Source organism: Olea europaea, chromosome 12 (genome assembly GCF_002742605.1).
Source record: "Olea europaea var. sylvestris chromosome 12, O_europaea_v1, whole genome shotgun sequence".
Lineage (NCBI taxonomy): Eukaryota > Viridiplantae > Streptophyta > Magnoliopsida > Lamiales > Oleaceae > Olea > Olea europaea.
The window spans coordinates 4,733,261-4,749,971 of record NC_036248.1 but is presented as its reverse complement, the minus strand read 5'-3'; the positions used below and the strand labels follow the sequence as shown (position 1 = coordinate 4,749,971).

General features: G+C 36.3%; 2 protein-coding genes across 2 annotated transcripts; one reads left to right on the top strand and one right to left on the bottom strand.

Annotated features, from left to right (window-relative positions):
- Positions 1-1,916: 1,916 nt before the first annotated feature.
- Positions 1,917-5,861, top strand: LOC111405298 (LRR receptor-like serine/threonine-protein kinase). The gene is made up of 2 exons (XM_023034115.1): positions 1,917-5,103; positions 5,199-5,861. Exons 1-2 carry the CDS (start codon positions 2,283-2,285, stop codon positions 5,693-5,695), a joined length of 3,318 nt encoding a protein of 1,105 aa, XP_022889883.1. The 5' UTR covers positions 1,917-2,282; the 3' UTR covers positions 5,696-5,861.
- Positions 5,862-7,796: 1,935 nt separating this feature from the next.
- LOC111405297 (cell division control protein 48 homolog A-like) lies at positions 7,797-13,284 on the bottom strand. Its single transcript, XM_023034114.1, has 9 exons — positions 13,055-13,284; positions 12,476-12,641; positions 12,158-12,386; positions 10,976-11,742; positions 10,677-10,898; positions 10,426-10,497; positions 9,907-10,188; positions 9,147-9,506; positions 7,797-8,242 (listed from the first exon to the last, which is right to left on the bottom strand). Exons 1-9 carry the CDS (start codon positions 13,078-13,080, stop codon positions 7,943-7,945), a joined length of 2,424 nt encoding a protein of 807 aa, XP_022889882.1. The 5' UTR covers positions 13,081-13,284; the 3' UTR covers positions 7,797-7,942.
- Positions 13,285-16,711: the final 3,427 nt, after the last annotated feature.

Here is a 16,711-nt window from a genome sequence, read left to right as displayed (position 1 = left end):
TATTCTGCAGTCTGCTGATTCAGATCTAGATCCAAACTGATCCAAATTCATATTTTTTGCTATTCTTTTGGGAATTAAATTGTGAGAGAGTATTACGTGTTACATATTATTTTGTGTAAGAATTTTAGACTTTTAATTATTTTGTTTCTCGGTGAACTTATCACTTGCATAATGTTCAATTGCTCGTCATGGCAATTTAAGTTTCGAGGGGGCCTAAGTTCGACGTGGTTCCTAATGAAGGCTATTTAAAAATCCTTATATCAATGTATCCATTTTTTTATTTTTTATTTTTATCTTTATTGATAAAACGGATGCTCAGCTAAAAATAGCCATGGTACCTTGGAATAATATGGAAATATTTAAATATGCAGTTTTTTTCAGTGATGAGGAAATTGAATTTTCATATTTTCTTCCTTTTCTTATAGCACATACAAATTAGCATTTAATTATTATTTTTTATTTTTTTAACTTCAAAGCATTTAAAAAGGAATTTCCTCTGTCAACAATGTGCGTTTGATTGCAAGTATAGAATTTGTATGGAAAGAAAATAAAATTTAGGCAATTGAATTACCTAGAACTTATTTATATGAAAATTATTAATTAAATATATTTAATTGATTTATTTTTTAACCTAAAATATATTATACTTGCCATTTTTTCATTGGTGGGTAAATGAGAGAGAAAAAGAGAGTGGATTACCTGAAAAATAAAAATCACTTCTCCCCAAAGAAAATATTTTCCTTGTTTTTGAGGAAAATATGGTCATATGACCAAAAGTTGAAAAACATTTTCTATTGAAAAAAATTGTCAATTAAACACCTCAAAAGTAGGAATTTGGGTGAAAATGACATTTTCTATGGAAAATAAAGTCAATCAAACACACACTTATTGGTTAATGTATTTTGGTTAATTGTAACTTCATTTCTTATCTTGTGAAAACACTTTAACATAGTCTCAAACTTAGCGTCCGTGATGCAAATTGTTTTAATTGATTTATAAAGAGGAATAGTAATGTATCTCATAGAATGTGACAATATAATGAATAATAGTTACAAATGTATGATTAAATTATGTTTAATTTTAATTGAATTTAAAAATTTATATCCCAAATGCAGGTAAATGATAGGTACATCCAATAGTAAAAATCTATAATAAAGACATTTGTGGAATTTGGACAAAGATCCAAATTAGAGACCAACCTTTTTGGTAGATATTATCTAAGAAAACGACCATTCACTTTGTGGATTAAGAATGACAAATAAAATTAAAATTAATTTGGAGAGCGACTTGCTTATTGGCTGAGAGTTGTATGAGTGGTAACATCCACGTTCGATCTCTACGCATTTTGAGAGATCAAATCCAACATGAATCAAGAGTTAATGAAACTTCCAAACCAGCCAAGCCACTAGGGATGAAGAGCTCAGCAGACGGGGAGGCATCCATTTGATAAATTTGTAAATGGTTTATAAATGAGAATTTTACAGGGAATAGTAATTTTCAATAAAATGTGTAGATAATAATAAGTAGTTATGAATTTGTGATTGAAATTAATTTTCGATTTTGATTAAATTTAATTGTATCCAAACGATGACTTATGGATTATAAACAATAAATAAATTAAAATTAATGTGGATTTGAATTTCGAAATGACGTCTTAATCACTATAACACCAAAACCCACCTTCCTAAGCCGATGATTATTTTCATTGATCGAAAGTCTTAACAAAACGTTATGTAAACGTTATTTTTTGGCTCCTCCTTAGTTACCCAAGAAAAAACACAGCTTAAGACAAGTCCCAACGCATACTCCTCGAAAGCCATTGGCTGAAAATGATAGAAGAGCATAAATTCAAAAAAATTATATTTTTAAATAAATCCCAATAAAAATAAAAAATTTATTAGAGATCAAAGGATATAAAGGTCACATGCCAATCGGTAAAAGTTGATACTAAAAAATTTACAGTGCCTACTCACCAGTCATTCACTTGTGTCTGCCTTTCTCATTTTAATACTGAAATAGCCATGTCTCTGTCTACAAAAAAAAAAACAAAAATATGCAAAAAAATAGCCATCTAAAATTCCATTTCTCTCTGCAAAAACATAATGGCCTAGCTGTTCTTGGATCCGGAGATTCTGGTTTCTTTAAACTTATTATATAAACTCTAACTTGATCCATAGCCCTCAAGACATGATTTTGTATCTCTCCCATTTGTTTCTCCCTAGGCTCAAATCTTCTTCCTATTATCCGTGTTTGCCGACATTGGAGTTTGTAGCATAGGCCTAATGCCTCTTAATCCATGGACCCTTTTCTTGGCCTTCTCTTTTCTCGTTTTATCATCGCCTGTTTCGGGTTTGAATCCACAGGGAGAAGCGCTTCTCGCGTGGAAGAGATCGTTGAATGGATCTCTCGAGGTGTTAAGCAACTGGGATCCTACGGATGATAACTCGTGCGAATGGTTCGGGTTGACTTGCAACTTCAACAAAGAAGTTGTAGAGCTGAATTTGAAGTACATGGACTTACTTGGAAATGTACCGAGTAATTTCAGTTCATTGGCATCTTTGAAGAAGCTAGTCTTGTCCGGGACAAATCTGTCGGGATCAATCCCGAAGGAGATTGGAACTCTTCAAGAATTGGTGTACTTGGATTTGAGTGACAATGCATTGACAGGTGAAATTCCAGTTGAGATTTTTCACTTGCCTAAGCTTGAACAACTTGTATTGAACACGAATCGACTTGAAGGATTCATTCCATCTGCAATTGGGAATTTGACATCTCTGATGTCTTTGATTATCTATGATAATCAACTCAGTGGAACGATTCCAGGCAGCATTGGAAGCCTTAAAAGGCTTGAAGTTATTAGAGCTGGAGGCAACAAAATCCTGGCAGGCTCAATCCCACAAGAAATTGGCAATTGTACCAATTTGATCATGTTAGGCCTGGCAGAAACTAGCATTTCAGGGTTCCTCCCTCCGTCCCTAGGCCTCCTGGAAAAACTCGAGACTATTGCTGTCTACACAACTCTTCTCTCCGGCCAAATTCCACCAGAATTAGGCGCCTGCACCGCCCTGGAAAACATCTACCTCTATGAAAACTCCCTCTCCGGCTCAATCCCCACAATTCTTGGCAATCTTCGTAATCTGCAAAATCTCCTTCTCTGGAAAAATAATTTAGTGGGCACCATTCCTCCTGAGCTTGGAAACTGCCATCAACTACTCGTAATAGACATTTCCATGAATTCGTTAACAGGCAGCATCCCGGAAAGTTTTGGGAACCTGGCCTTATTAGAAGAGCTGCAGCTGAGTGTAAACCAAATATCTGGCAAAATTCCCGCACAGCTTGGGAATTGCACGGCCCTCACTCACATCGAACTCGACAACAATCAAATCACAGGAACTATTCCATCAGAATTTGGGAATCTGCCAAATCTGACGCTGTTATTCTTATGGGAAAATCGCTTGGAGGGAAATATTCCACCATCTTTATCTGCGTGTCATAAATTGGAGGCGATTGATATGTCACAGAATACATTGACAGGTCCAATTCCAAAAGGTATTTTAGAATTGCAGAAACTGAACAAGCTTTTATTATTATCTAACAATCTTTCTGGAACCATACCGCCGGAAATCGGGAAATGCTCGTCCTTGATACGATTCCGGGCATGTAATAATATGCTTACTGGACCAGTTCCGCCGGAAATCGGGAGGTTGAAGAATATAAATTTCTTGGATCTGGGTTCAAACCGGTTAACCGGAATTATACCAATGGAGATCGCTGGATGCCAAAATTTGACGTTTCTTGATCTGCATTCAAATTCACTGTCTGGACAGTTGCCAGGGAATCTGAACCAGATTGCCACTCTCCAGTTCCTTGATGTATCTGAAAATTTCATTGAAGGTACGCTGAATCCGAGTCTTGGCTCATTGAGTTCATTGACAAAACTTATTCTCGGGAAGAACAGGCTCTCTGGTTCAATCCCGAGCCAACTCGGTTCGTGTTCCCGGCTTCAGCTACTTGATTTAAGTGGCAATAGGCTTGAGGGACAGATTCCAGCGAGTTTAGGGAAGATCCCGGCCTTGGAAATTGCTCTAAATTTGAGCTGGAATAAACTTTCCGGCGTGATCCCGTCGGAGTTTACCGCATTGGATAAGCTTGGAGTTTTGGACCTTTCTTACAACCAGCTATCTGGGGACCTTCATTATCTCACCGAACTTCAAAATCTTGTGGTGTTGAATGTGTCACGTAATCAGTTTTCGGGACATGTGCCCGACACGTCATTCTTTGCCAAACTGCCACTTAGTGTCCTAGCTGGCAATCCCGACCTGTGCTTTTCTGGTAATGAGTGCTCTGCCGACAAGGGTGGAGCCAGTAAACATGGCAAGGCGGCGAGGGTGGCAATGGTGGTGTTGCTCACTACCGCATGTGTCCTACTATTGGCAGCACTCTACATTATCCTCGGTGGCAAAATGCGGGGGTGTGGGGCCCAGAATTCTGATTTGGACAGCGACGGTGATGTGGAGTTGGGTCCACCATGGGAGGTCACGGTGTACCAAAAGCTCGACTTGTCAATTGTTGATGTAACCAAGTGCTTGACAGCTGTCAATGTGATTGGCAGCGGGAGATCAGGCATAGTTTATCGAGCAAACATTCCATCAGGATTAGTTATAGCTGTCAAAAGATTCCAAACATCGGATGAGTGCTCCTCGTCGACATTTTCGTCGGAGATTACTGCATTGGCTCACATTAGACACCGGAACATTGTCAGACTATTGGGTTGGGCAGCTAACCGGAAGACTAAGCTATTGTTCTACGACTACATGGCTAATGGTACATTAGGTTCATTGTTGCACGAGGGACACGGAAGCTTAGTCGAGTGGGAAACTCGTTTCAAGATCGCTTTAGGAGTGGCAGAGGGCTTGACCTACTTACACCACGACTGCGTGCCCTCGATCCTCCACCGAGACGTCAAGGCGCACAACATACTCTTAGGGGATCGGTATGAACCATATTTAGCTGATTTTGGGCTTGCCAGGCTCGTTGGGGAAGAAAATACTTCATTTTCAACAAACCCCCAATTTGCTGGATCATATGGGTACTTTGCTCCTGGTAAGTTTTCATTAACTATATAACTTCGGTTTCTTGTCAAAATTCATGTTCATATCTGGTATGAAATGATTAAAATTTGATTCTTTCTGCTGTAGAATATGCTTGCATGCTAAAAATTACTGAGAAAAGTGACGTCTATAGTTATGGAGTCGTGCTGCTAGAAATCATAACGGGCAAGAAACCAGTTGATCCGTCATTTCCTGATGGACAACATGTGATTCAATGGGTTCGAGATCACCTAAAGAGCAAAAAGAATCCTGTCGATATCATTGATCAAAAGCTTCAAGGCAATCCAGACACACAGATTCAAGAAATGCTCCAAAGCCTCGGAATAGCCCTACTCTGCACCAGTAACCGGGCAGAGGATCGCCCTACAATGAAAGATGTCGTGGCTTTATTGAAGGAAATCCAGCATGAGAGTACAACAGGAAGTGAAACCCACAAAACAGCTAGCAAATCATCAAAGATCTCTGAAGTGTCGTCGAATTCATACACATCTGTGACCCCAGCTCAGTTGCTCATTCAAGGGTCGTCTAATTGCTCGCTCGCTTACTCCTCCTCCTCAGCAAGTTACAATACGAGACATCAATAATGTGTGCAATGTAACATTATTCTTTAGGAGTAGAACAGCATTGTAAAAAGTACTTTAGGTTAAGCTGAGTATATAGCAACCTAACAAATTAGTTCTTTCAAGTGGATGAGGTTGTGTTTTAACTACAACAATCCAACTCTTCTATTGCATAAGCATTTGTTCGATATATGCTAGCATTAGTTCTTGTATGAAAACTCAATTGTTTTCTTGACCACGTCACCTAAACTAAAAATAAAAAAATATATTGGAAGTCTTTGTTCTTTTCTTTCGAGTGAAAGAATAAGCAAATTTAAGTGATTTAATAATTGTTGTGAACTTTCCAACATAATCAAATATAAACAAGATTCTTTCTTGAGGCGATCTTATTTGAAGAAGAAAACATTTCTAAAAAATTCAATTCCCAATTAATGCTTTGTGGCTAAAATACATGTGCCTCTAATAATGCATCCCATATTGCAAGTCAGTACAAAAACTACCATTTGAAAAGACTAGTCCATGTGCAAGTCTAGTGTGCATGAATGAAGGATGATCAACCTTTTATAGATTGTGTTGTGCACTATTTCTTTTCTATCATTTCATATGAAAAGGGACCTCAAGATGATGTCTTGATGGGGGCATTTGTACCCTTGTTCTCTCTTCTCAAAAATGTTAAAAGGATTTCGAAGATGAAAAGTTTACATGTGGTTTGGTGTCGATGGTGGGGGCGAGCATAGCGGACCATAAAAAAAGAAATTTGGACTCTGGCCAAGTCTCAAGTTTCGTCTCGTTTTTTTCTTTTCTTCAACTTCATTACATTGATTTATTTATTTATTTTTACTTGATAGAAATGTTAAGGCTAATTATAAATTTTAATCCACCTAAAGATACAGTTCCAATTGATTGCGGGGGAAGGGAAGGAATGACAGAATGATTGATTGAACGCGTGAACAAATCAACCCTTCCCTCACCCCATTATATGTCACATTTCTTGTTTCATAATGATGCGAGGACGAGAAGAAGCTTCTTGCATTTCATGTAAAGGTGGAGGGCCCTCGCTACATAATAAAGGTGCATACAAACTAGCACCTCTCAAAAAAGATGAACTGATTTTTTTTGGTCACATAAGATTTTTTGTTTAAATCTAACGACTACGTGGATGAGTGCAGTATTGCTGATCGAACTTAATTTTTAATCACATATTTCACTGGATCCACTAGTTTTTATGGGCAACGTATAGCAAACCTCACACGGTTCCTAAAATCAAGAGATGATAAGTTGGTGTTCTTCGATAAGATTTTCTGGGCCCTCTTTTTACGCATGATTGGCCCTAAAGACTTCAGCCAGTACATGCACTGTGTTTTAGGGCAAGACATGAAGGTCCGTTGTTGCATAGTGCAGATAATACAATACTGTTATGGAACAAAATATTGGTTTGGTCTCACGTGAGGAACACACATTTAGACCTTTTTAAGTGTAAATGGAAGCCAACATGCCTATGATCTGGATCTACTGCTTTTTGATGCTATAATATTTGCAAAGAGACAATAAAGTATGTTCAAAAGATTCCCGACTTGGATTACAATGACATTATCCCACTCAAATTCAAAGGGTGATTTGATTTCCCCATGCCTCCTCTTACCCTAAAATGTATCGTACTCAAGTGGTTTCGTATCCTTTTATGTGATTCGTGTTTCAACGCTTATTGATCAAGTTTATAATGACCCAAAAGTATAGATTCGACTTGATAAAAGATTGATTGTGAAACTATAATAAAAAAATAAAGATCAACTTATTAAGAAGATTTCGAGATATATTTGCAAGTGGGGAGGACATGAGGAAAGCTGAATTCTTTATTGTACCAGCTTTAACAAAAAGTTCACTAAAATTCACAAAGGAATAGTTTCTTTTACATAAGCCCTGAATTTTGTCTACTTTTTTGGGTCTTTTCTGTATACGAAAATGGTTAACTATCGACTTTTAATGTGTGTGGATCTATTGTCCAAACTTATCCAAGTTGGTGGACCTGCACGGGTAGAGAAAGAGAACAATTTACAATTCTTGAATTCAGTTTACTTTTGAAAAGGTGACGCACAAAACTTTTATAAATGAATAGAAGTGAGACTTAAATCTAGAGGAACATTGTACCAAAATACTCAGGATATACATTAAGAACTTCTGGAGTTGGCAAGATAGATTAGACTTCAAATAATTATTAAAAAGGAAAACTAAAACTCATTATTATTATTTTTTTTAATCATATTACAGTCTTCAACCATACAAATCATCGTCGTCCCCAGCTGCAGTGGCAGAAGAAAACGGGTCTGAAGCTCCAGCAGCAGGTGCATTCTCAGTTCGATCTGCAAACCGGAACTCAGATCCAAATCCACGAGATTGTTGTAGCGTCTGGGCAAAGACCTGGTACTTCCTAATGTCAGCATCGCTCACGCTTCGTCGAGCATATTTCATCGACTCTTCAAAGTGCGTCGGCTTGATCTCAGAGACATCATCAAAATTGTCTTCTTCCATTGCTTCGGGGTTCTCCATCATCTTCCTCTCTCTCTCGATATCCTGTCATTCCAATGTATCAAATAAATAAATCAAGAAGAGCAGCAATCAGAATATCCTCGAATTACTGTAAGGAATTAGGCCCTTATCCACATTAGTGGAGCAATAATAAGCAAAACGACATCAGAAAGTGGCAAAAACATGAACGAAACAAAACTCTTCAACTCTCACACTCATTTTCAACAATACATTTACCCAATACAATATTTTGTGCGTAAACCCAAAACTTTTCTCTACTTTTTAACCCCACATTCTACAACAAAATAAAAAATAAATAGAAAAATTGCTATTCCAAACATTTTTTCAAAATAATGGCAATCAAACAGGGGCTAAGTAAACAATCCGACTGGGCTCCAACAGTCGAACAATTACCATAACAGATCTTGTTGGTGTTTATGGTGACCATAGTGCAAAAACCTACAGATTTGTGAGTTGGTAATGACAGAAACTGTTAAGCCCCAACTCCAGTCGACAAAAAATATAGATTTTTTGGAAAACAAGTAGGAGCGAGGGGAGAAACAGACACAACTCAGGGGATTTTAAGGACAAAGTACTTCATGATGCTTAACCATGAACTTAAGTAGGACAATCAGATGTCATTTCACTTCAGACTAAGGAGATTTTAAGGACAAAGTACTTCATGATGCTTAACCATGAACTTAAGTAAGACAATCTGATGTCATTTCACTTCAGTATTCTTGTCCATCTTCCGTATTATTGAATTATTAAGCAAACAAAAATTGAATCAGCACAGCCCAAAAAACCCGCCTAGTCTTCAATGATGTTTTGGAGGAAAAATAAAAATAAAAAAAATATGTTCCATAACGGTGCTTCATGCCATACTTTGATACTACTTTGCAATTATAGGCCAGAATGTGAACAGATGCCATGATGAAAAAATAATTACCTTCTCAATATTTTCTCGAATTGCATATTTGCATGCACGCTGACAAATTTCCGTAATGTCAGCACCACTAAACCCACGAGTGTAGCTAGCAAGGGCACCTAGATCAACATCCTTTGACAATGGGGACTTCCTTAAACATGTTTTGAATATCTGAAGACGGGACACATCATCTGGAAGCGGGATATAAATCAACTGATCCAGACGTCCTGGCCTGAGCAAGGCTGGATCAATAATATCTGGTCTGTTTGTTGCTCCTATGATAAAAACGGTTTTCTTTGCAGTCATTCCATCCATTTCTGTTAATAGTTGATTAAGAACTCTATCTGCGGCACCACCACCATCTCCTACTGAACTACCTCGCTGGAAAAGGGGACAAAGGGACACAGAACATAAGGATTGAACTGACAACTCCATGGACATAATATAGTGGGATTAAAATAAAACTTCATTTTGTTCCAAGCTGGTCGATGAACTAAACTTAAATATTTGTTACAATTTGTTCATATACAGTCTACGTCCATTGGTTTGGCTAACAGAAGCTGACATAGCATTCTAGCTACCCGCCTAGTTGGCAGATAACTACGCTGCCATGTCACTTTTCCGGATATGGGCATAGGGGGACTAACTAAATGCAAAATTAAGTTACAGTTAGGAACTTGGAGCTAAATGAAGTTTATTGACCAACATGGATTTTTGCAATAGATGAAAACATAACCCAGTGCATTTCACGGTGTTCAGACATAGTCCTTTAAAAATATACCTGAGTGGCAATTGAATCGAGTTCATCAAAGAAAAGCACACAAGGCGCAGATTGCCTTGCCTTGTCAAATATTTCCCGAACATTTGCCTCACTTTCTCCAAACCACATAGTCAGCAACTCAGGTCCCTTGACACTAATGAAATTGGCTTGACACTCATTAGCAATGGCTTTGGCAAGCAAGGTTTTGCCACAACCAGGAGGTCCATAGAAGAGAACCCCTTTAGAGGGTGACATGCCAAACTTCTCGAATTTCTCTGGATGCTCCACTGGATACTGGACAGTCTGTGACAAGATTCTTATTAAATCAGAATTAATTATGAGCAAAATCAGACAACAAACCACATACAAGCTTGAGAGGAAAGTGACGAATAAACATTAAAAGAAAGTCTGAGAACTCAAAATGAAATAATTAAACTGCCACTAAACAAGATTTCAAAAATTTAATATGTGAAATATCTAATGGAAGAAACTTTCAAGTCTTGAACTGATTTGGACAAAACAAACGACAATTTTCCATACCTCCTGAAGTTCCCGCTTCACATTTTCCAACCCACCAATGTCGTCCCAGGACACATTAGGAACCTCCACAACCTGCCATCCCATAGAATTGATGCTTATAAATTTTAAGTAGCATGAAAAATGAAATTATTCAAGAAGAAGAAGAAGATGATGATAAGACAGTATTCCATAATATAGTAAAAACAGAGAACTCTGAGGTTTTAAGAGGACTTCTAATGCAAATAAGTTCTAAGAAAATTCAACGAACATACAGTTTCACGTAATGCTGATGGGTTTGAGGCACCCAATGCAGTTTGGAAGTGTTCATTTGTCACGGCCATTGAATTTAACAATTCAGCATCAATCGTCTCATCTTCCAAGTCGATTACATCCATTTTCTCTCTAATGCACTGGAGAGCAGCTTCAGTGCAGAGAGCAGCAAGATCGGCACCAACATAACCGTGGGTATCCTTTGCAACTCTTTCAAGGTCAACCTGAAAAATTATTAATAAATTTATAGCCGTGGAGTTAAGATACATAATATATAAGCAGAGTATATAAAAAAACTCACATCTTCAGCAAGTTTCATATTTTTGGTATGAATTCGAATGACTTCCAATCTCCCAACTTCATCTGGCACACCAATGTCAATTTCTCGATCAAATCTCCCAAATCTGCGGAGAGCAGGATCAATGCTATTTGGCCTGTTGGTGGCACCCATTACAATGACATGAGCCCGGGATTTTAAGCCATCCATCAAAGTAAGAAGCTGAGAAACTATACGCCTCTCCACTTCGCCATGCGTTTTTTCCCTCCGTGGAGCAATAGAATCTAACTCGTCAATGAATATGATGGATGGTGCATTCTTCTCGGCTTCCTCAAACGCCTTCCTCAAGTTACTTTCACTCTCTCCAGCCATTTTTGACATTATTTCAGGACCATTGATCAAGAAGAAAAATGCACCAGTTTCATTAGCGACAGCTCGTGCAATCAGGGTTTTCCCAGATCCAGGAGGCCCATACAGTAAAATTCCTTTCGGTGGTTTTACACCGATAGACTTAAATAGCTGTGGGTGCCTCAGAGGAAGCTCGACTAGCTCACGAATCTGAGCCATTTGCTTTCGTACACCACCAACGTCGTCATACCCAACTTCATTCAATTTTTCCTCGTCTTCACGTCTTATTGGTTCTCCATCACAAAATATCTCTGTATCCGGTGCAACAATGCAGTACTCACCAGGATCTGTTTCGACTACTTTAAATTCAACACTTCGCATGCCACCTCTAACTTGAAAAAGATCACCCTTCCTCAGGGGACGATAAGCATCCATGAAGTATGCTGGCATGTGAAAAAGATGTGATGAAATATATTAAAAACAATGCAAAGATACTTGCAATGCAAACACCAAAACGCATTTAAAACAGTTTTGGTTAATGAACTCTTAGAGGAACTTGATATTGATAACTAAATTTCATTATGTTCTAAGTGGTCGATAAGCTTAAATGTTCATTAGAGATTAGACATTCCATCTTTGTCCGTCAACTTGGTTACCGTGACAGCCTAGATGGGAGCTTAATTGAAAATAACCATTTCCGTTGGTCAAATTAATGAAGATGGATCAAGTGACCAAATCATAACAAAATCCCAGTTCAATGACCAACTCGAAACAAAATGAAATTTAGTGAGCAACATGAATCTTGTTAAAATAGCGATCACTGGTAAATTTAACTCAAAACGTTAATGGTGGACTTACGCTTCAAGTAGACGTCAAAAAGGTTGCCAGTGAGACCCTCAACTGAGTCGTCAAAGGGGAGGACATGCACCCTTTTTCCATACTTGACATCAGGGCACTGGTGTATTGATACTACATCTCCAAGACGCACCCTAAGGTTAGCTCGAACGACTTTGTTCATTTTTATTTTTGATTCTTCACATTGCTCATCGGAAAGAAGGATACAAACTGTGTCCGTCCGTCTCTTTCCCTGCACCAGATGCAGATTTATGGTAAACTTCACAAAAAAGAAAAAAGAAAAGAAAGAAAAGAAAGAAAAGCCAATCTTTTTAAAAATACCTTGATCAAAATAGTGTCTCCTCGAAAGAAATTAAGTGCTTCCATTTTAGCAGGATTCAAAGAAACCGCTGAATTGTCATCATTAACGGCCTCGTCTACAACAAGCCGATTAGGGGCCTTTTTTCGCTCCAAAATTGCGGTAGAATAGTCTTTCGTATCACTTTTCCTAGATTTTAATAACCAAAATTTAACATAAGATTCTTGATATTAAGATGTAACAGAAGTTAAACACATAAATATAAACAACCAGTAAATTACATAGAGTAACATGAATTTCAATTACCAGACAAATACAGAAAGTTAACCAAAAAAGAACGAAAAAGTTAAAAAAAAAAAAAATCATAAAACCAAACTACAAATCAGTTCGTTTAGAGACGAAAACGCACAGCAAAAGGTGCTTAAAATTCTGATAAAAGTAAGTCAAAAAGATTTAATTTTCAGAAAAGTAAGTATAAAGAGTAATTCTAAAATTTAATCTAAACGTAGTAAAAAAATAACTTTTTGAAGCTTATGAAATCAAAATTAAGGTCCATAAATATCAAACAGCAACATATAAATAAAAGGGATGAAAAAACGTACGAGCCAGAAGAGGTTGCGTCCGCCATGGTTTTAAGCTTCAAAAATTCAAGGATTAACACTTCAAATTCCGAGTACCTGACTAGAGTTTATTCAGAGAGATGAGAGTGCGAGTGCATATATGTAGAAGGAGAAAGGAGGGGATTGGACAAAACCGACTCCAAGTTGATTAGGATGACTGTGTTTCGGAGGATATCTTTTTCTTCAAGAAATTTCCAATAAACTACCAAACATGTTTTCTTTAGACTCCTAATATTTAGAAACAAATAATTAAACGAAACTATTCGAACAGTGTGTAAGATAGAAATTACTTATAGATGATCTTTTGTTTTTTAAATCAGTATTTATTTGGCTTAACACACAAGATTATGTTTGGGAGTGATTTTGAGAATTGATATTTTAATCGTTAGGAGAAAAGTGGAGTCTACCCGTGAGAGAAGAAATCAAATATGATGACTGAAATAGTGAAATAATAATCAAAAGATCAATTTTTTGGACCAAAAAATAACTCTCAGACAGGCTGCAAATATAGAAAAATCGAGATACAACCTATTCAAATAAAATACAAAATTAATTGTTCCAATGATCACTAAACTTAGATCTATGTCTTTGACTGTAAATTACCTTTTGTTGTTAGCAATGTAGTCTTAGTTTTTCTCAGTCACTGAATTAACGGTTCATTGTACCAAATTAAGTGCATTAATATTTAAGTTAACAAATGATACCCAAACAGATGCCTAATATCACTTTAATCATTGGATCTTAATTTATTTCAAATTAACTAAAGTTTACACATATTTCATTCACACGATTAACTGAGTTTGATGTCCAACTTACAATCGAAGTGTACAGGTGTTTGTGTCTCAATTGTTAGGATTTTCAGTTAAATCCTACGACTTGGTACATAGACACGTAGAATGTTCAATTAAAAATATATGCCAAAGTGAGTCAATGGTTTGAATGAACTATTTTTGTAAAGTTCAATGATGAGTTTATAATAAAGGAAAAAACTATTTGTATAGTAAATATTTATGCAGAATTGATACAGATACTCGCATGAAAGGTGGAACCTATATAAAATTAAATATTGCCAAAAAAATCGGGTCCCACATGTTTGTGTATTCTGGAGGGCTTTTGTGAAGTCTTCTTTCTGTACCTCAATCACCATTATATAATAAATTAAAGTTTGATCATCAATAAATTAACCTCATAATGTTAGAATTGGGTTGTGACCCTAATTCTTGTTGAGTATTTTGATTGAAAATACTATTGAAGTAATATTAGGAGTTGGTAGTAGATATGAAGAAGTCTTGAAGGAGTTCAAGAAAGATAAAAAGAATGATTCCCCTTTTGACAGTTTTTTGAGTCATATTTCACCCCAAATTATCCATTATTTATTTTACCCTTTGTATTGTGACTTGACATTATATTAAATTCTTTATGTATTAATTCTCTTAGTATGTTAGGGATTTGTTGGTTATAAATATGTGGTATACAATACATATTAGAATTGACTAATTGTCCAATTAGTTATTTATCCAAAGAAATCATTTGTAACTATCCTTATATTAATTATAGTGAATTCTCCGCCTCCGTTCACGGTTTTCCTGAATTTGGGTTTTCACGTAATTTTTTTTTTATTGTAATTCATTATTTTTATATTGTCCACATTTTCTTGTTCTTTAATTATTTGGCCCGATTATAACACATAATTCTTAGCACTCGAAACTAAAAATTAAAGGGAAAACTTCAATGCTACATTTATATGTTACTTGAATGCATCATATACAACTTCATGAATTTCGAAAAAAAAAAAATATACTTACAATTAACATAATACATTATTGCACCACAACGGAAATCAAAAATGTTTGTTCTTGAAATTTTTTCTAGTAGGAAAAAATATTTAACAAGATGTATTTTTTGTTTCAAAATATTAGATTTTATGCTTCGTTATAGTTTGCATTTGTCTTAGTTAGAGCCCATTTGACAATCATTATTGTAGAAAAAAGAGTTTTCAATAGTGAATTTTTAGAGAACGTGTGGTTTAAAAATATGGAAAATATTTTGGTATACATATATAATATTTTATTGTGTGAATATGTGATTGAAAATGATCGTGTAACAAATTATGAAATAAAATAATGTGTGTTAAACAAGCAATTATTAATGCTCGTTTTCAACGTTCAAAATCGTTATATTTTTCCCATTTTATTCTCTCTAAAGAAATGAAGTAATAATATTTAGTTACTATTATTAGAAACAAATAATGAGTTTAATTAACAATAAATAAATAATATAAATTTACTTTCCCAAAAAAAGTAAGAATTATAATTATGTAGTAGAAAATAATCCTATACAAAGTTTCTGTATCCAATTTACAATATAGATAAGTCAATGAAAAAACAATCCTAATTTTTGAACAGGGCCAGAAACAGGGTGCCCACGTGGTGCCCCAATCGAAGCCCACAGTTGGCCCTCTCTCCAATAGAGGGCGCCATGTTTTTAGAAATGCTAAAGAGACCGAGGGAGGGGACAGGGTCGAGGTGGCACGATCTCGACCCCTGATCTGAATTTTAAAAATGTAGATCAAGGGTTGAGGTCGCGCCACCTCGGCCCTGTTCCCAATCCCAGTCCCCTTCCCATGTCTCTTTAGCAAATCTCCCATGTTTTTGGCCTTATCTTTCTGTCCTTTCTAATGAAAAAATTACAATCATACTACTTGTATATTTTATTTAATATCAAGTTTGACATTGTGCCGCGTGTTGTAGTATGATTAGACAATTTTTAAAAACTATACATTTTTCCTCCAACAACATTTTGAATTTACAAAGCATATCAAATTTCATGTACAATGAGGAATTTACAAGAAGCTTTATTTAAAAATTTTACCGTTTGACTTTGATTTCAAATTATAAGTGGTTATAATTTCTGCCAAACATGCACTTAAATTTGACCATTCAACTGTTCTGGTATGATCATCGCTGAACCGATCACAGACATTGCTTCGCATAACTCGCCACTGAAGTCCCAGACATGTCTCGCTTTCTCTCTCACTCCTCTCTCTCTCTGATAGACTGTAGGTAAAAGCGATTGATAAAATGGAGTGTTGCCGCGGCTGCGGCCACGAACGCCTCTCCATCAAAATTTTAATATCGTTTCAAGTAATTCCAAGAAACGAATTGAAGTTTCCAAGCTCCGCATTTGCAGTTGTGCTGCAAACCCACAAAATACCCACAAGGTACGCTCAATTATATTTCTCAATATATATCATAATGTTTTAGTAATTGTTGTTTTGATGATGATAAAGTGTGTTATGTAAGGATTTTTAATCAATAGATGGGCTTATATGTGTGAGTAATTATGTGTTAAATTATAGGCTATCGAATTCAGTTGAGCCCGTGATCTAATAAGGCTTCGATTTTGGACTTTAATGTACCCAATTAAAGTGTGGGTTTACACACGTGTAGAGACCGAACCCAAGTCCTAATTCTATGATGGGCCGAATTAGGTCAAAGGGCGTTCCTATATAAATAGGTTATGGTCCCCAGATTACATGCACGTATTATTCATTCTATACTGCATCCCATTACAAAGAAGAAAATGAGACTGCGTGTAGATTTGGAAGACTATACCGTGAAATTCATTATTACATTAATC

Excerpts from the sequence above, each read along its gene's own strand:
- LOC111405297 (XM_023034114.1), bottom strand. The coding sequence starts at position 13,080 with ATGGCGGACGCAACCTCTTCTGGCTC. Across the intron at positions 11,743-12,157 it reads TTTTGACGTCTACTTGAAGC|CATACTTCATGGATGCTTAT; the intron begins GTAAGTCCACCA and ends TTCACATGCCAG. Across the intron at positions 9,507-9,906 it reads TCGATTCAATTGCCACTCAG|CGAGGTAGTTCAGTAGGAGA; the intron begins GTATATTTTTAA and ends CCCCTTTTCCAG.
- LOC111405298 (XM_023034115.1), top strand. The coding sequence starts at position 2,283 with ATGCCTCTTAATCCATGGACCCTTTTCTTGGCCTTCTCTTTTCTCGTT. Across the intron at positions 5,104-5,198 it reads ATATGGGTACTTTGCTCCTG|AATATGCTTGCATGCTAAAA; the intron begins GTAAGTTTTCAT and ends TTTCTGCTGTAG.